We start from the raw sequence: 20,747 nt of genomic DNA, 5'->3' as shown, positions 1-20,747 counted from the left end.
TCGAGAAAGACTGAGAGTTTCCAGCCCTGTGATTGGCTTATCAACAGCCAATCAGGAGCGTCGTAAGGGACTGGTCTAGACATCAAATGCACGGTTGATGTGAATCTACTTTTTTTTTTATAGTATCCGTATAAAGCTGAGTGGACTAGTGGGCAATAGGCCACGAACGATCCACGCAGCTGGCTAATGTGAGCAAGGCGATGCATACTGATTTGCACCTCGCTAAGGTAAGCTGCTTAAGGCATGCTTATGAAGGTCTACAGGTGTCCAAGTCTCTCTCTCTCTCTCTCTCTCTCTCCAACATAAATTCCAATCAGAATGAATTTTCTCATTGACGTATTCCCAGAGAGTACATTTTATGAGTTTATTAGACTGACGCTTGGTATTTTTATCAGTGAATCTTACTGTAGCTGGTGTCAAATGAAACATACAAAGCAAGAAAATGGCAGATATTATCAGTGGCTGCTTCCGTGCCTCGGCCCATAAGGCGATCATGGCTAATTATTTTAATGCACGAGATTATGGAAGTGCAAGAGCTATACAGGGAACTGGAAACGTTATTTCACGAGAGAGAGAGAGAGAGAGAGAGAGAGAGAGAGAGAGAGAGAGAGAGAGAGAGAGAGGGGGGGGGGGCCGGTATTTCAAATAATAATAATACTTACTAACTTGGCAACGAATGTATACATAATTCCAAATATTAGTTTATAAAAAAATCTAACCAGGTAAAGGAAAATGAGTAAATAGGGATTCGCTTTGACAACCCTGGTAAAGGAGCTGTTTGAGTACCTGTACTGTAGTTATAAAGGTTAAAATCATACATATTGCTGAAATCTAGAAGCTCTCATTATTAGTACATAGGGCAATAAAAAACATACATCAACATCTTCTAAATTCTGAGACAGTTTAGGTATGGCTGAGAAATGCAAGAAAATACATCAACATCCTTTAAAGTAGACAGTTTAGGTATGACTGAGAAATGCAATAAAATATACACCAGTATCTTTTAAAGTCTGAGACAGTTTAGGTATGGCTGAGAAATATTGTTTAAAAGAACATACTGAAAATTCTGTGAAATACGAATGAGAATGAACCCGAATACTCTTTGACAAAATCAAGATCCAAATCTGCGGAGGCCCTCTCGGTGGCCGGTAATAAAAGTCAAAGGGAAAATGTCGCGGAAAATGAGTCACAGTTTTAGCTAGGAAAAAGGTCACAGAAAAAAATTCACAGTTTAACTAGGGAACAAAGTCACAGGGAAAAAGTCATAGGTTTAGCTAGGGAAAAAAGTCACAGGAAAATGTCACAGATAAAAATAGTCACAGTTTTAGCTAGGGAACAAAGTCACGGGTAAAAAGTCACAGAAAAAAAGTCACAGTTTAAGCTAGGAAACAAAGTCACGGGTAAAATGTCACAGGTTTAGCTAGGAAATAAGTCACAGGAAAAAATTCACAGTTTAGCTAGGGAATAAAGTCACCGGAAAAAAGTAATGAAAAAAGTCATAGGTTGAGCTAGGAAACAAAGTTACAGGAAAAAAGTAAGGAAATAAGTCACAGTTTTAGCTAAGATACAAAGTCACAGGAAAAAAGTCACAGAAAATCATTCAGCTTTAGCTAGGAAACAAAGTCAAAGAAAAAAGTCACAGGAAAAAAGCAAGGAAAAAAGTCACAGTTTTAGCTGGGAAAGAAAGTCACGGGAAAAAGTCAGAAAAAAGTCACAATATTGGCTAGAAAAAAAAGCCACAGGAAAAAGTCACATATATTTATGGTGGCCGGTATTCAGGTTGGGTTAGGTTGGTTTATGTTAGATTAGGTTATAGGTTAGGTTATGTTGCGTCTTGTGTTCCGCCTCCAAAGTTCATTCCAGTCTCATATTCATTATTTCCACTTATTTCCTCTTTCTTAACTTACCTGGAATCTTTGATCAGCCGAGTAAGTGATGACACCTACAGTCAAAATATGGAAATCCCTCACTCTCATCCACGTTACCTGTGAAAAGAAATGTGAATTCAAATATTACATTTCTTGGAAAGTTTCCCTTGTTGGGATACTGTTAATGATGTAAACTTAAAAAAAAAAACTTGTAATTTTCCATTCATGTTATATGTTACGGACTGCTTTCCTCATAATACGTGGACAAGTTGCTTTAAGGACGGCAAAGGGAGGTAAGAATCTTGGGCAGATCCAGACTTACTTTATCACACACACACAAACAAATATAAAGATGGAGCAATAAAGGAATCAAGGTTTTTAAAGGTTTTTGTGGCAGGTCCAAAAAGTTTAGTCATGACTATCGCAAAGGCATACATCGACTACTGGGCATTTCAGGTGAGTGTCTAATTGATTTTCCTCAATAAAATCTTACCAAACCGTCGGATAGGAAAAGTGAGCTGAATCTAGCAGGCTCGTAGATATAGGCTAGCAAAACTTCATTACTGAAGCCCCTCCCACTCGTCAATATTGTTGTCTGATCTACTTTACAAGACACCCCACTCATATAATTTAAGGTATCCTGACTATATCATTGAGAAAGGGATTCATCAAGCAAACATAATTTTCTACCGACCCCCTAAAGACAAGACCACAGAGACACCCAACAATAGAATAAAATTCCACACCTGGAAAGACAGTGACCCAAACTCTCGGGAAATCTAACCCTTTTGCCTTTACCTACCAAAATACCTTAGCCAAATCCCTGATTAACATTCAACAAAAGACAATCCCCAAGGACAGAGGAGTATATGAAATCCCATGCCTAGTCTGTGACCAATCTTAAATAGGTTTTACAGGAAAATCACTTCCCCAGAGATTAATACAACATCAACGGTCAGTTAGGTATGGACAACAGAGATGAGCGATTTTTAACCATATAAATAACCATAACCACGGAATGAACTGGAATTTGTCATGTATAATTTATAGCAGCAAATGTCGGTACAAAAGCCAGATGATAGCGTCTGCCTTAATTAAACAAAGACAGGTAATGAACATCTCAAAGGGACCTGGGATTCAGATGTCATAGATAAAGTCTTCCTTCAATCAACGCTTAATAAGATTAAAGAGAAATTATCAGTGGGGGTGGCCTAAAAATGGCTGATTGTGGATGGATCTTTTGGTATAAATATTGCCTTTTCTGTAACTTTTCTCATTCATTACCTTCCTACTTTCTGTATTTTGGTGTCTTTATGGGCTCGTTTTATCAGATGGAATTCGTTGTAACAGAACATTTTCAACAATCACACACACACACACACACACATATATATATATATATATATATATATATATATATATATATATATATATATATATATATATATATATATATAGGCATCAGAAGTGCTACATATTTCTTGTAATTGGAACTGAGATACCAAGCGATGCTGGAGCTTCAAACTCATCCTCTGGACCACATTAGTACTCTTAACTACCCACGAATCGGAGCGGGTGTTTGGGGAATGACTAAAGGATGGACCTTCATGTATCTGTTTGTCTTAGTAGCATGTTGTTCTAGAAGTAGCTGACCATCAAACTGTGATAAGGGAATCGCTAGTGCAGACCCTGAACGTCTTTGTTCCTGAATAACAAATCAATTTAAAATCTTCAGTTAAAAATTTTCAGAAACTTGGCTTTAGGTATCCTAGGCACACGTCAGTACTGACTGTTTGACGATTTTATAAGTATCAGCACAGATTAACCTGATATTTTTCATATCAGTACAGAGGAGAATCAACACTATGAAATTGGAATTTATACATTACAATCCTCCTTCAGTTTTGGAGGTAATATTCCGGGGTCTTAAGTTGACATAATCATCATTTACTATCGATACACAAATGAAATATATAAGATAATGTTTTATATTTTTGTATTGGTTATTTTATGTCACTATTTTACCTTATAACCTCGAGGAACTTTCTTGTTGGATTTCAAGATCTGACGGAAAAGTGTAATTAAAGAAAATTAGCAATTCCTGTGAAAAAAGCTATCCTAGAGCAGTAAAGTTTGCCATAGTGATGTCAATGTTTTGCAAAAAATCATTATGAAACTATTTTTATGAGATCAAAAGAACCAGTCCTTACCTGCCGATCCCCCAACATATGCACCCTACACTTGAGATAGGCTGTTTGTCCAGAGATTATGGTAAAATTCCGTTGTGATTCGGCAAAATATGGCTGAGGCTTTGCAACCCATCTTGCTCCACCTCGAGGAGTTACTTCTGTCGAATAACAAAAATACTATTTAGATAACATAGTAGCTTGAGATTCATAAAACGTACTAAGATACTTGATACATCCATGCTTCGGTCATGTTTCACTAAAAGTTTCAATGTAGCATTCATTGTGGGAGTTTAGAAATTACATTAAGAGTTCTTTCTGCGAATTGGTAAGAAACATATCAGTTATTTGCTAAAGTTATTGTAAAACGGAAATGTATTTCGTTTCAGGAAAAAGTTTATTTTAAGAAAGAATCTCGGAAAAGTATTATATATATATATATATATATATATATATATATATATATATATATATATATATATATATGTATATATATATTTATATATTCCTTAAGAAATTAGGGAATTTTTCAGGGTGAAATTTTTACCCATATGTTAGTATCTTTTTACGTCATTGTCTTTTAGACTCGGCCAATTTCCTGCATTTAGGATACAGGAAGAAACCATGTAATAGTAACTACGTGATATTGTGAAACTATTTTTCGCTATTCTTTAATCGTTATTATGTCTATCATGGCTTTCGTAAAAAGGAATAATCAGGTAACTAACGATGATAACTGCAATATTTGTTGATTTTGGATTTTGACGTTTTGGAAGATCGAATGTAAAATAAGCGTCTCGTAATACTTGCCTGTCGAAGATGATATAAAATATAGCGCAGTCATCCAAAAGGTCGTTGTTGGTATCATGATTTAAGATCAGCGGATAGTGCCGTATTGATTTCCCAGTAATTTAAGTAGGATACTGATTTCTCTCTGAACAAACACTTGGAGCTCTCGTGATATTCTAAAAAATGAACGAGATATAAAGATATTGGTCTTACGATTTCTGTAATGGCAACTTTTCACATCACTTTTCGTCTTCGCTCTTATCGACAATTTCAAAAATCTCGACACGTCTTCGAAGGGATGGAAATCTTTATGACTTAGGTAACACACCAGGGAGAAAGTTTGCGTATTAGGAACGTCGTAGCCAAGATCTCTCTTTAGACTTTGGTTCGTAGTCAACGGTTACGAAGTACAGGCCCAGGAAGTCGAATGCTACTGAAATCGTTCGACTGTGAACGCTCGCGGGCGAACTGCGACCCGTGGCTAGCTGTTGAAACGGTTCGCGCATGCTTGCGTGCAAGTGACATTCAGCTGACTATACGTAGATCGTCTATGGAAATGGCAGGAGAACACGCTTCTCTTTAGTGAGAATTCCAATGCTTCTAACGCTCTGCCATTGTAAAAATGAGATGTCTGTTTGTATGGTGTTTTTACGTTGCATGGAACCAGTGGTTATCCAGCAAAGGGACCAACGGCTTTACGAGACTTCCGAACCACGTCGAGAGTGAACTTCTATTACCAGAAATACACGTCCCTCACGCCTCAGTGGAATGCCCGAGAATCGAACTCGCGGCCATCGAGGTGGCAGGCCAAGACCATACCGATCTCGCCACTAAGGCACTTTATAATATAAATAGGATATGAACTAGGTATACCTGTTGTTTTACATTCATGCACACCAAGCTTCCTTGGAATAGAATGGCCTCACCTAACAAAAGAAATCAAAACATAATAAACGAAAGCAGTCAGCTAACTCGATCACAATTACCATGTCTGAACCAAAGATCCTAGTCCAAATCCGGACTTGGCTTACGCGCTTGTTAGTTATGGCAAGTTATTCCTTCGGTATAGTGATTTTGATATTAAATGATATTAGTGGTTTATCATTTATGAGTGTACAAAGGTTAAACATTACAGAGCACATATAAATGTAAAACATATATTAACTGTATTTTATATATGTATATATATGTCTATATATATATATATATATATATATAATATATATATATATATATATATATGTGTGTGTGTGTGTGTGTGTGTGCGCGCGCACGTGCGCATGAGAATGATTACAACAACTTTGATGCGTGAGTTATTTAATAGATCACATACTCCCTCAGTCTCCATTTATGTACTTTTAACAAACATCCATCATGACAAATGGCTGTGATAATGGCCGGTTTCGGCTTTGTTGCCAAGTCATTTTCAGACGACTGATACACATTGGTAGAAATTTACAATAAACAAAAAACAGCTGGAAGAGCAAATATTCACACTTAAAACATTCACCGAGTCTAGCGATGCAGCAGGAAGCTTTTGTAAGGATATGAATATCACTTAAAGCAGTCATCAAGTTCATTCATCAGTTGCATAACTGCGTAGAATGTTGAATAGCAGCGCCAATATGGAATAAATGTGTCTCGCTGTCGAACTTCTTCGTTCCAGAGATCCTTTATTCCTCATACCGCTGGACTCTGGAACTTCCAGCCTCCCAGAGGAAGTTGTGCAGTTGAAACTTCAGAAGTTTAAGCGAAGGTACAATACATTGCTACCCTAATAATTTCCTCCTTGCATTTTAATACGCTTTTATCTATTAGATAATTTATTTACACATTCTCTACATTAAAAAAAGTATGTAGACATACGCGTTAGTTTAGAAGCCTTTTATCAAAATGTGTAGGCGTTTGCGGGCGTTAATGACCGCCACGTTTACTTGTCGAACTAGCACACAAATGGCGTAACCATAGCAGATTCACATCAACCGTGCATTTGACGTCTAGGCCAGTCCCTTACGACGCTCCTGATTGGCTGCTGAGAAGCCAATGACAGGGCTGGAAACTCTCAGTCTCTCTCGAGAGTTCACATAGGCAGGATGTATGTTCCACCTCTTCTGAAAGACGTATCCCTCAGGAGAGGCGGAACATACATCCTGCCTATGTAAACTCTCGAGAGAGACTGAGAGTTTCCAGCCCTGGCATTGGCTTATCAACAGCCAATCAGGAGCGCCGTAAGGGACTGGCCTAGACATTAGATGCACAGGTGATGTGAATCTACTATAGCATTACTGGTGCCCAGGGCAGGACTCTAAAAACGGCGCCCCAATCCCGGTGAAAATTTAACGTATTCTAAGCCTTAACATCTCAATCGTTTATCTTATTTCATAAAGCTAAAAAGAAAACACCACAATAGATTTGCAACGGAACCCTAATCGTTTCGATAGAAGCGAATTCGCTGATGACAACGTCAAAAGATGAAAGAGTGCCGTCCACCCGGTATGTACCGCCTGGGGTTGGGGTGGGGTGGGGTGGGGGGACCGCACCCAGCCCTTAGTTACACCACTGCTAGCACAGGAAAAAAGCAAAGGCTGTATCGACTTTTGTCCAGTTGCGTGTTCTGATGAGAGACGTGTTAACTACTGTAAAAAAAAAAAAAAAAAAAAAAAAAGTAAGGAAAAATCATATCTGTATGAACATGGTGGTAGGTTTGCTTTTCTATTTGAAGGAAACCTATAATATTTGGCACGATGACCATTTTTTGTTTCTTATTGAATGTCTTTTCACTGGTAAGTGACCAAATAGTCATACCTAAATAGACCGAATGATAATGAACTATTTGAGCATAAACACTGACTGCAATAAACAGAAGTTTTAATAACCAATTATAGAATGAAAATTGAAATGATAATAATATAAGTATAATAGAAATATCGAGGACAAGAGAGAGAGAGAGAGAGAGAGAGAGAGACAGAGAGAGAGAGAGAGAGAGAGAGAGGATAAATTTATATTTGTTATCAAGCCTTCCCAGAATGTAGGTGTAGCGCTGGATAAAAGAACGACATTAAGTGTATTTTTTTTGCCGTGCATGCGTCTCAATTATCGCCACGCAAACCTCCGTAAAAAAAAAAAAAAATCTAGGTATTCACGATCCTTCAAATGTCAGGTGAATTTAATGCAGCAATGTACAATCTCATAGTCATTTTAGTAAAAACAAGTAAAATTTTCTTTGGCGCAATTGAGTTTTCTGTATAGCGTATAATGCTGTATGAGCCATGACCCATGAAACTTTCTGCCTTAGCCCGGTGGTGGCCTGTCCAACCAGACGCATGATCATGGACGCATGATCATGGCTAACTTTAACCTTAAATAGAATTGAAACTAATGAGGCAAGAGGGCTGCAATTTGTTATGTTCGATGACTGGAGGGTGGATGATGAACATACCAATTTGCAGCTCTCTAGCATCAGTAGATTTGAAGATCTGTGGGCTGGCAGAAAAAGTGCGGACAGATAGATAAAGCCATCTCAATAGTTTTCTTTTACATAGAACTAAAAATCAGTTGAAGAGCTTGTTTTCATTATTATAATTCCTCGCGATTTTAAAGCTCTTAGTGTCATAGGCTGAAGTTTAAAATACTACCAGCTTCGTAGGCACCTTGGACAAAATAATGAATATGTAAAAACATCAACCTTACTTTTGGTAGAACAGGCTAGCATATAATATATATATATATATATATATATATATATATATATATATATATATATATATATATATATATGTAAGAGATTACATATAATAAAGAATGTATTTTGACATTCTATAAATGAGGAAATATGTTGTTAACTAAAAACCCTGACTCAAGGGTTCCTGTAGGAACTTGCAGAATTGTTAATGTATTATTAGCGAAGAGTTGACGTTGCTCTGACGTCACTTTGCATAATGTCTTGGTTTGTAGACACCTAGGTCAGCATTTTGATGTTGAAAAAGGTAACGTCAACGATGCCCCTCTGGGAAAACATGTGGTCGTTCCCATCAACAGTCTGTGCCTACGTCACAGACCTAGATCCGTATATTCATCTGTGTGTACGAAATTGTGCAATGTTTTGCTCTACTATGATCTTGTAAACAGCATTGTATATCAGACTTCCACCACACCTCTCCGCTTGAAGAGCTATCCAAATCTTCTTGCAGCTATCTTTGTGATGTAGCTTTGTTAAATATAACTTATAATTTTAACTATGAGTTTTAACGTCTTCAACCTTCATACCAGAAGTAATTATTGATGGGGACTTAGAAAATATCATCACAGTCAATTATACTTGACGAAGGTGTGATGTATACCAACCGACATCTGCTGATATCATTGCAGATCAAAAGTAACCAACGGGGTGCCTTGTTAGTATAACAAAAGCGAGGCAACACCCACCTAGATATATATATATATATACACACACACACTTATATGTTATATAAACATTACCACGGTGAACAGTAAGAGGCGGGGTGTAGGACCTAACCGGTTTCGACTTCATTTCCAAGCCATTGGCGAAGCACTGATACATACATACATACTACATATATATATATAAATACGTTCAATGAATATTCAAAGACATCAACTTTTCTTTGGTGGGACAGGCAAGCAAATATATATATATATATATATATATATATATATATATATATATATATATATATATATGAATACGTTCAATGAATATTCAAAGATATCAACTTTACCTTTGGTGGGACAGGCAAGCATATATATATATATATATATATATATATATATATATATATATATATATATATATGTACATATATATATATATATATATATATATATATATATATATATACACCTATATATGTATGTATAAATATATACTATATATAAATACGTTCAATGAATATTCAAAGACATCAACTTTACCTTTGGTGAGACAGGCAAATATATATATGCATACATATATATATATATATATATATATATATATAATATATATATATATATATATATATGAAGAGGACAGCGAGAAGACTGGCGATCATTTCTTTTTTTATTGACACCTACGTTTCGGGAATCCTTTCCCATCTTCAGGGCTATAAATAGAATTAATTTTAACAATATTAAAAAGTATGCTAAAATAACTTAATAATTATAAGAAATATAGTTTGTCATTAAGCTAAAAGAAAAAGAAAAACTACAAAGTGACTTTAAGCTAAAAGTAAATTAAAACACTGAATAACTTAGTAAAATAACACATCCAAAAGCAAAACGAAAAATAAAAATTGAAAAAATAAACAAAGACACCATTCTGCCAGACTCACTGTTAAGAGGTTTGTTTGCTAACTGATGGAAAATAGCATAGTCAAAAGGCGATGTTGGAGGAATCAAAAACAAGGGGGAGAGAGAGAGAGAGAGAGAGAGAGAGAGATGTGAGTAATAGGCAGTTAAGCAATATGTAACGGTGTGGAGGTAGTTTGGTTGTTTAAGGTAGGAGACAGTTTCTTGATGTAAAGAGATTCTAAAAGAAGGAGCGAAAGATAATCAGCAGTTTGACAGAGTATTTGAAATTATTGTACATAATGTCAGTTTTGCATGAATTTTCGGCCATAAGGAACCATGCAAATTCATCTGTGGTAATGTGTGATAAATGAATCACGTGCTTTAGGTATTATGATTATATATATATATATATATATATATATATATATATATATATATTATATATGTATGTATATATATATATATGCCTGTCTAACCAAAGGTAAAGTTGATGTCTTTGAATATTCATTGATCGTATTCATATATATATATATATATATATATATATATATATATATATATATATATTATATGTATAATATATATACACACACGCACCAACACACACACCCATATATATATATATATATATATATATATATATATATATATATATATATATATATATATATATATATATACATATAAAAAGATAGAAATTACGACGAAATTAAAAAAAAAGTAATTATTGTTCGTTAAATAACTGACGCTTTCACCCCGAATTTTGAGTCTATGGTAACTTTCCTAATGGTTAAATTTACTTAAAGAAAAATCCAAAGATGTTGATATGTGCGATAATATTCGCAATGTTTTGTTCAGAGTTCATTCCATTTTAAAGCTGAAAGCTTGAACTTTCGGAATCTAACAGCTACTGAAATGATTTAAAATATTGAATCCTCAATATCTGATCGACAAGTAAACCCAAATGGGAATTCTGCAGTTTTGCATTGCAAGGTGGAATGGATGCGAACGCAATCAGAGAAGTGTCCAGGGAGATTAAAATGACGCGAAATATTTTTGCCGAATTAATCATAATGAGAGAACACAAGTTATCCTTTCTGTCGAATAATTTTTTTCCGTATCTATTTTCTCGTTATTATGATATTTTAAGTAAATAATTAAACGTCTGCATAAAAAATGGAGTAATAGGCAGCTATTGCCTCTAAAACGATACGGAGCGTAATCTGAATAATCAAACCGTAAATTTACGCAAATATTTTGTCGAATACCAGTGTAAAAGGCTAATCAAGTGACAGAACTTTCAATTGCACTACTCAAAGAATGAATACTTTAAATGCTTATGTAGAAATCTGAATAGACCACTTGGTTAAAATGACTATAGTAGATTCACATCGACCGTGCATTTGATGTCTAGGCCAGTCCCTTACGACGCTTCTGATTGGCTGATGATAAGCCACTCACAGGGCTGGAAACTCTTAGTCTCTCGAGAGAGTTCACGTAATCAGGATGTATGTTCCACCTCTCCTGAAAGAAGTATACCTCAGGAGAGGTGGAACATAGATCCTACCCATGTGAACTCTCGAGAGAGGCTGAGAGTTTCCAGCCCTGTGAGTGGCTTATCAACAGCCAATCAGGAGCGTCGTAAGGAACTGGCCTAGGCATCAAATGCACGGTTGATGTGAATCAACTAAAGTACGTGTTTCATGTCAAATTCAGGTGTTCCTGTCAATGTGCTCAAGAGTCACACACAAAACACCCTTTCCAAAGGTTTGTTAGCTCATTCACTAATAGAACTTGTGCTAGTGCATCCACAGTTACCTCCATTCGATGAAAGATCACCCAGAAAACTTGGTTGGAACCTGATGTTTTGACTTTAATGATCTTGGGTAAGGCTGCATTTGTTCTCTTTGATACGTAAACACGTTGGCTGATGTGGATTTCTACGTGCCATGATTACAACATAAAATCTCACCCATCAACTCATGTTCTTCTTTTCTCTATATCAGTTCAAGCTTGGGGATAAGCTCCTGGCCATGTCAAGACACGAGTCGTAGATTAAGGATAGGTTGTATTCCTATTGACGTATGCATTTTTGATCTGATTTTAAGTGGTACCACGACCCGTGGAAATAGCCTGTTGGATCGAAACACATCGACATATTTTACAGCTTTTTTGTGGGTCAGACTTAGTTCTTAATATGACACCTTTTAGTTACTTTGTTCCATAATATGTTCATCTAGTTTGGGAAATAAATAGCATATTTTTGTATTTACGTGAATTCATTAGCCTAGTTTGATATCGTTTGCATAGGGAGACGGCCAGCAACTGAAAGGTAAGAGTTGCCACTTGTTTACTTTTGATTAATTGGTTACATATGCAATGGTCAAGTGGTGGCGGGTAGTAAAGTCACATTAGTTTATGGTGGCCGGTAATAGTCACAGGGAAAAATTAACAATATTCCTTTGGGGCCATTATCTTTATGATATTTACAATGTTTTGTTTTGTTTTTACGGTAATCCCTATCGGGATTTTACTAAGCACTCCACAAAGTGATGGATACATACTGTGATTTTTTACTTTTTTTTTTTTTTCTGGATTCCATCCTACATTCATACGCCGAGCTTGACATATGTAGGTATATGATCCGGAAAATAACTATATTTCTCATATAATATTCATTTTTCACATCAACAGCTAAAATATTCGAATATTTTTCCGTGACTTTTCTGCGACCCAAAAACCAGTATCGGCTCCGAAGTAGACTTAGGCTTTTCATTCTACAGGGTGTCCATAAAATCCCAGTACCATTCTGAGCAATAAATACTTGTAATGGTACTGGGACTTTATGGACACGCTGTATTACGGGTTCCATGGTTCTTGGTTACTGATTCCCTGGTTCCTGGTTCTCTGATTCCCAAGCAATCACTCCACAAACACCGTTGTGGACACACTGAACAGTTTTACCTTTTCTCTTGCATACTGTTTATTGCAATTTTTTAAAATCAAATTCCCGTATTTAAAAAAAAATAAACGTCTTTAGCTTTACTTTACTAGTAGACATCGTTTGTTTTAGCCCTTTTCTACTTGAAACCCCAAAAAGTTATAGTTGTTTCTAGAATAATTTTTTACCGAATATCGTCAATAAATGCCTACTTTACTTTCAACCCTTCCCTTTTCAGTTTTTTTTAACTGAGTCAGTGCCACGTTATTGGCGTTGACCTCCAGCGTTTCCCAGGTTAACAAAATTCTTAATTTTCAGGGCTAGTCTTTTATATTTCCCCCGGTTTCTGTTAGGGGATTTCAGTGTTTCTTAATAAATTCCCGAAACCACAACTCTCGTCCTTGTATTTACCCTGGAAGTTAACTTTCAAGTCCAACATATTCAGCCTGGCTTTCATCATCATGGACGGATCCTTTGTTTCCAATTCCCAGATACAATAATTTTCCCCGAAGTGTTCTGTGAACCTCATCTTTTTCATTTCTTTGAGCTTAGGGCAATAATCATTCCATACTCAACTTAATTCCTTGTAAGGTATAATTACATAGGGTAAACTCAGCGTAAAAAGTGTTGAAATGAGTACATCTATCTCACATACCTATAGTGGACATTCCCACTTACAAATTACAATTGCATGGGCAAAGTAACACCAGATTATAGAAAATCACGTAGTTCTTAAAAGCTTCCACCATGATATTGACTGAAAAATTTTATAACGAAGCAAAAGGTAGAAAAAAAAACTATGCCATTATTCTGTGATATGTGTAAAATGTACTCAATTTACGAAACGCGGTGGCGTTTGAAAACATTTTTATATAGTTTATCATATTTATTGTAAGCTACCGTTTTCTAAAATTGATAAACCATAGAAAATGATAAAGAGTACGATCCAAAGCTAAATGGTATCCTAAAAGAAATGAGACTAACCTACCATCCTAAATTAATCATACTCTTATCTAACGGTGTTTTGCTATCGGCAATTATAAATAAGAGGGACAGACAGACATACTGACAGACAGACAGAAAGAAACATATACTGATATTTTGTAAATATTCTTTTATGAAGTACCTACAGGCACTTCCATATTCTTTGGAAGATTGAATTGTAAGTCAATGACCCATGTGTGCTTGTACCAAATGAATAGGATTCATTTTCCGAATAATAATAATACAAAGACATTTGAAACAATTATGTAAAAAATCGAAAATATTATACAATGGTATTAGCAACGCCTTAGATTTCAATGGCTTTGGAAACAAATAAAAAATGATTCAATAACAATGAACTACAATTAATGATTGCACAACTCTTCAAGGTTTGTCTTTTCCACTGGAAAAAATCTGGAGATCCACGACGGCCCTTTACTCCTCTACACACATTGCCGCCTTAGGGAATTAAGTTGCCAACATGGGCATGAGCTAGCTTAATGTAACTAGCCACGAGCCTCCTGTTTCATACAGAGAAACGAGGCCACATGTAGGATGCTCAAGACTTAGCATAGGAATTAGGATATTGTTTAACGTTTTCCAGTCCGCACTAATCAGATCTACTGTGCTATACTACAACATAATCATAAATGGCTCAATATAATGATAGCATTGATCCTTAGCAATGGCTGAACTGTCTTCTCGTAATTGACTAAAGTTACCAGAAAGGGACTTTTACTTTCCATGCACTGCTGCCAGTAATGTTATAATACTATGTGATCCGTGCAACTCCTGCCTTTTCATAAAATAGTTTGTCCATCTGAAATATGTTCAGAATTTCTCTCTCCAGGCTGTTGACAATGATGTTAAATATTCATTCCTACGTAAGTGTAATGCCTTTATGGTTACCCATTTATTCAGGTCCCTTTCTCTGATATCTTAGCTATGCCGTTCAATTCCCAATGCCAGTCTCTTTCTAACTCCTTATATACGAAGAGTCAAGTTTTTAGCTTAAATTAATGCTGGAGGGGTTCTAACAAAACCTATAATGCTTTCCATCCCATAAAACATTTTTTTTCTATTCCAAAGAAAAAAACCACAAATTTATTCAGTAAATCAATCAGGGCTTCCTCAGCGTATGCATTATTATCAATCAGGTTATTTCCGTCATAGCTTTTTTTTATTCAAGTTCGAAATATTGTCCACCTTGTAAACATGGCTATGTCAACATCATTCTCCCGTTGCTCCTGATATGCTCAGCTGTATCTTCTATTCTTCCTTTCCCTATAATATTTCCTCAAGTACCTTTTGTTTTTTTCGTGTTCTTTATAGCGTCGTATCTTTCATCTGATACTCAAGGTTTCCATCTCGTTACCTCATTTAGCAATATTTCTTTCCATTTAACATGACATACATTCCTGGTGTTCATTCATTCCCCAGTGATTGTCTGCTCCTACCCAGATATGGGTATCCAGCATTTCAGACCTATTTTGGCTTTCTTTCGCAAAACTCTGTTAATGTCCGCATTCGAGAATCTTTACTGCATTAAACTTGATGCTTTGCCAAACTTTTTATTTTTTTTAATTTTTATTTTTTGGGTGCATCTGATTTCAGCTCTAGTGCATTAATAAGGAATTGATCTCAACCGGCATCTGCTTCTCTAAGCTTCGCACACCAAATTGAGCTCTTTTTAATTAGGCAGCCAAGCACACAAACTGAAAATTATAATAAACACACTGTGCTTGAATTTACTCTAAAGTAATTGAGAACGCAACCAATATTGTGGTAGACCATGGCACTACAAAAGTTTGACTGTGTGGTTACTCTCCAATAATAAATCATGTACTTGTGTCACTAATATGACTAGCGCTACTTTCTATGCATTCGGAATGAAAAAGAGGAAATGTTCAACTACCTGAAAGCCCACAAGAAAAAAGCAATAGGGCTACATGTAGCATTATATTATTCTTTCATTTGGATAAAGTTTTTTTTTTATATAATGAAGCAGGTACTGAATAAAAAAGAAACTCGAAGAAATGTTTCATGTTTAGAGACCATGAATTAAACTGACTAATTAAGTTTATATATATATATATATAATATATATATATATATATATATATATATATATATATGTATGTATATGTATGTATGCGTGTGTCTGTGTGTACCTATGTGCGAGTGTGAGTGCGTATTAGGTCTTCATTAATTTCCATTTCAAAATATAGGAAATTACACTTAGGATAAATCATAAAACTACTTAACTATTATTTTATTGATATAACAAAAGAAATCACCAAAATCAAATGGAGCTTAATGGCATAACAAATTAAGTCACCAAAATCAAATGGAGTTTTGAAAGCGCATATAGAAAATCTTTATAAATTAGGAATGTATATCTACTCTAATAATGAAGGTGGATATTTTTGGTTGGCTTGTGATTCTTATAATAAGAATTAAATTGTAAAGCATTTGCCTTCAAGAATACTTCATCAATGACAAAACTCAAACAAGGTATACAAAAAACTGATATTGTAAAACATTTACATATCTGAACATAATTGTGGATTTTAAGGTCCAGTTACTATGGAATAACTTAAAAGCATCTTACATATATGCAATGTGACTTTTTAAAACATAGCAAAAGACACACAGTACTTCAGAGTTCATTTCCTATGATTCATTATTTTGGGCGAAAAACCGCTGTACAGTCATGGTAACAAATATCAGCAAAAAGTAAATGGACAGCATGGACAATACTGGTGCCATTGTTTGTAAGTTTTGATGATATATTTGCTTGGTTTTTTGTAAACATCCATCAAGTGATTTGTTTTCTCAGAGAATGCTTTGAAAGAGTTTTTCTATGTTCACCTGAAGCCTCTTTATAAAAAAAAGAAAATGATTAAATGAAAACAAAATAAATTGGGACTTTTGAACTTCTAAGTAATTGAACAAAGAACACTTTAATTTTCGTTCTATGATGATAACCATAAAACTGCCAGTAAGGTGGCAAGGGGGTCAGTACCACATCCATTATACCATTGCTATTGCCACATGTCCATCACGGTCTTTCTGTCAGAGTAAAATGTCTTGGGAGGGGATTTGTTGAAAGAAGTGTATAACACTAAATTGCTGGGACTGACTAGGATGGCAAATGATTTATGAACGTTTAGTACAGTTCATTGGGGATTATATGTCTGTGGGTCAGAACCATATACAGCCATGTTTTATTACAATCACTTATTGCGTGGTCTCTGTGACTGACAATGCACTGTCGCAATGATCGTGGCTGGGATCATGACTGTGATCATGGCTGTGATCATGGCTGTGATCGTGGCTGTGATCAGAGCAATGATCGTGAGTATTACTATCATGGCTATGATTATGGGCTTCTCTCGTGGGACGAGAATGATCACTTCCTCTGTTATCGTTCCTGTGCTGGGCAGTATCAAAGAGGAAATCTTCATGTTCTTGGTTAGCATCATTATCGTTGGAATGTTTATGAGCCTCTCGTGTTGGACGAGAATGATCACTTCCTCTGTTATCGTTCCTGTGCTGGGCAGTATCAAAGAGGAAATCTTCATGCTCTTGGTTAGCGTCATTATCATTAGAATGTTTATGAGCTTCTCGTGTTGGACGAGAATGATCACTTCCTCTGTTATCGTTCCTGTGCTGGGCAGTATCAAAGAGGAAATCTTCATGCTCTTGGTTAGCATCATTATCATTAGAATGTTTATGAGCTTCTCGCGTTGGACGAGTATGGTTGCTTCCATGGTTGTCATCCCTGTTCTCTGAATTCTCAGAAATTAAATGACTTGTTTTTGCCTCACTATCAAGGGAATGTTCATGCAAAGTGTCAGTGTCTTCAATCTTTAGACCATCCTTTTCTTGATTGTGGTCTTCATGAAGTTTGTGCCCTTCATTCAAAGTAAAATGGTCACTGCTTGCTTCATGAGGCTGTTGAACTGCACCATTTTGCTTATGACCTTCATCTGAGCTTAAATGATCAGGGCTTTGTCTGTCATCTCCATGACTATTATTTTCATGCTTGTGATCTTCGTGATTATGAGCTTTCCTTATTGTGCGAGAGTCATCATTGCTTTGCTGATGATCTTTGTCACTTGCATTATCTCCATTTTTGTGGACATCACTGGTGAATTCAAGATGTTCTTGTGCTTTTCCAGTTGTGTTGGGATGATTAGAGTTATGGTCATCTTTGTTGTTTGCTATATCATGAATGTGATCCTCATGCACAGAGATATGTTGAACATCTTCAGTTTGGGTAGAATGTTCATTGCTTCCCTGGCCTGTATGCTCAGGCCTGTCGCTTCCAGGACTTTCATCAACTTTCTCTGCTGAGTGAATTGAAGGACCTTCCACTGGCAATTCATGGCCATGGGTTGTACCATTTTCATCATGACTGTGATGTTGGTCACTAGCTTTGCTTGAAAGATTGTGAGCGTCAGGACTCTGGGGAGAATGAACTTTAGTACTTTCCTCTGTTTTGCCATGTTCATCTGAGCTATTCTGCCTCAGGTGTATATGATCCGGTTTAGTTTTTGTGCCTGAAGGAATGGGACTCAGATGGAAGCTACCTTGACTCGGTCCTGAATGATCATGTTTGTGGAGCAGATCATCATGATTTTGTTCAGGGTGAACACCTTCCTGGTGGGAAGGATGAGTATGGTTTGATTGAAGATGATCGGGATTATGCTCTTGATGCTTTTTCTGTTCCATTTCAGAATGTTCTTTGGTGTGGTTCCCTTCACTGTGTGAATGATCATGGATGGCATGTGCCTGAATCGTTTCATGGCCTGGGTGATCGTGATCGGTATGATTAGAGTGAGCATCGCTGTGGTTTACATGGTCCAGCCTAAGTTCAATATCTAAATGTTTAGTTGATATCTCTGACTGTAGTGAATGATTTTGTGAGTCGACTGGAACATGGCTTACATGATCATGAATATGATCTACATGATCCTGATCTTGACTTTCATGAAAACGAATGCGACCTGCATGATTGTGAGTTTCGCGTTTGAGATCATGACCATGATTTATGTCTCCATGTGTATGGTTATCCTGATTGTGATTAAGGACGTCTTCTTCGTGAACATGAACAACATGGGATCCTTCTTGGTGACTATTTTCCTCATTATGGGGCTCTTCGTTGCAATGAACGATGTGTGTTGATTTCACAAACAGAGTTTCATTCTGAATTGTTTCTTGCGTACTGTTATCTTCGCTCTTTTTGGCAGTTTCTTGATGGGATTCTTCATCGTGGGTTTGGAAGCATCTTGCTGGTTGACGTGGAGATACGGTTTTGCAGACGAGGCCTGATGCACATGAACCCAAGGCATTTCCTTGCCCTCCACATGGTTCTCCAACATCCTGCAACCAAATGTAAAATTGTGCATGTTATATTGCAGAAGGGGGAGAGAATAAGAAATGCAAGCAATTAATTTCTGTTGCCAAAGTCACAGGATGCCTTTGGGGAAATATTTTCATCTATTATTAAGATACACTGTGGTGTTTGGATCACAGTCACACATAGGACAGCCTGGAAGTAACTTAATCTTTATATTCATATGGTTCAGTTTGAAGTTTGATCACCCTCTCATAAGAAAATAGGGATGTCCCATGCAACATAAATCTGCTGGTCACTTTCCACCAGAGTAGTATGCAGTTCTAATAACTCTAATACCCTTTAACGTCTCGAATTCTTCACTCTTTTTGGATGTACTTGTCACCATCACTACTGAGCCCGAGATCCATAGTAGGATTCAAACCCATATCCGGGTATCAGAACAAGGTCGGTAACGCAACGTCGTTCTGATACTTGGGACGCGGAGTGTTAAATCCTGCTAAGGACATCAGAGTTTCTTCATATTCTTGCAGTTGGATCTCAGGTTTTGTAGTGAAGAGTGTATCCAAAAAGTGTGAAGAATTTTAGAAGCTAAGAGGGCACTATGGTTAATATAGTTACACACACTTTTGAATGTATGTGTGTTATGTATCTGAGCTTGTGTGTTATTTTCGATTTGATACTTATCTCTATTTAAATTTCACCATTTAAGAGAAAAGGGTACAAACTTAATTCTTCATGTAGCATACTACATAAGGAAATACTTACCCTGGCACAGATATTACAGCATCCACAGGCATCTACTGTAATACCTGCTGTGCATTCTGAAGCTGATGGTTCCTCGTCGCATGGAGGACATTCTGGAGGACATTCTGACTGGATGCTGCTAGAAAAGATATATATGTAATTTGCGCACAATATATGGAGATGCAAACAACAGCAAAATGGAATACAGAAAACAATAAAACATGAAACAAATCTGATAAAAGTAACAATTCTTAACATTCTTCAGTATACACTCATGTCTGTCTTCTCAAATTCATTGTGATCTTTAAAAATGTTACAGCATCAGAAGGCAAGTACTAGGAAACAAGGCCTTCTATTGGCAAACTAGTTGTTAAATCTGATTGGCTGACGAAGTGTATATGTAATTTGCCATAATATACAGGGTGTCCATAAAGTCCCAGTAATGGTACTGAGACTTAATGGACACCCTGTATATATGTAGAATGGATATTTTCCTTCAAAGATACGAAATGGCAAACTAATATCCTGACCTAAGTTCATTGATGAAGTGAAGTAACTGGAAGCCATTGACATGGCTCTTG

General features: G+C 36.2%; 2 protein-coding genes across 3 annotated transcripts in view; both read right to left on the bottom strand.

The window, feature by feature from the left end:
• LOC135200653 (zwei Ig domain protein zig-8-like) overlaps positions 1–13,602 on the bottom strand; it is a 39,694-nt gene extending 26,092 nt beyond the window's left edge. Inside the window, exons 1-3 of the mRNA XM_064229260.1 lie at positions 13,485–13,602; positions 4,079–4,215; positions 1,908–1,985 (exon numbers count right to left, since the gene is read on the bottom strand). Of these exons, the coding sequence (XP_064085330.1) occupies positions 1,908–1,985; positions 4,079–4,215; positions 13,485–13,602 (333 nt within the window). The remainder of the gene's footprint in view (positions 1–1,907; positions 1,986–4,078; positions 4,216–13,484) is intronic.
• A 2,723-nt stretch (positions 13,603–16,325) lies between these two features.
• The window catches only part of LOC135200984 (protein starmaker-like), a 20,437-nt gene continuing 16,015 nt past the window's right edge, over positions 16,326–20,747 (bottom strand). Inside the window, exons 2-3 of one of the 2 annotated variants that reach the window (XM_064229779.1) lie at positions 20,188–20,305; positions 16,326–19,445 (exon numbers count right to left, since the gene is read on the bottom strand). In XM_064229779.1, the coding sequence (XP_064085849.1) occupies positions 17,298–19,445; positions 20,188–20,305 (2,266 nt within the window). In that variant the 3' untranslated portion in view covers positions 16,326–17,297. The remainder of the gene's footprint in view (positions 19,446–20,187; positions 20,306–20,747) is intronic. The other variant, XM_064229780.1, reaches the window with a different exon arrangement.

The sequence above is a fragment of the Macrobrachium nipponense genome, chromosome 27 (genome assembly GCF_015104395.2).
Source record: "Macrobrachium nipponense isolate FS-2020 chromosome 27, ASM1510439v2, whole genome shotgun sequence".
NCBI lineage: Eukaryota > Metazoa > Arthropoda > Malacostraca > Decapoda > Palaemonidae > Macrobrachium > Macrobrachium nipponense.
Note: the sequence above shows the minus strand (reverse complement) of the source record. Positions and strands in the feature narration are given on the sequence as shown.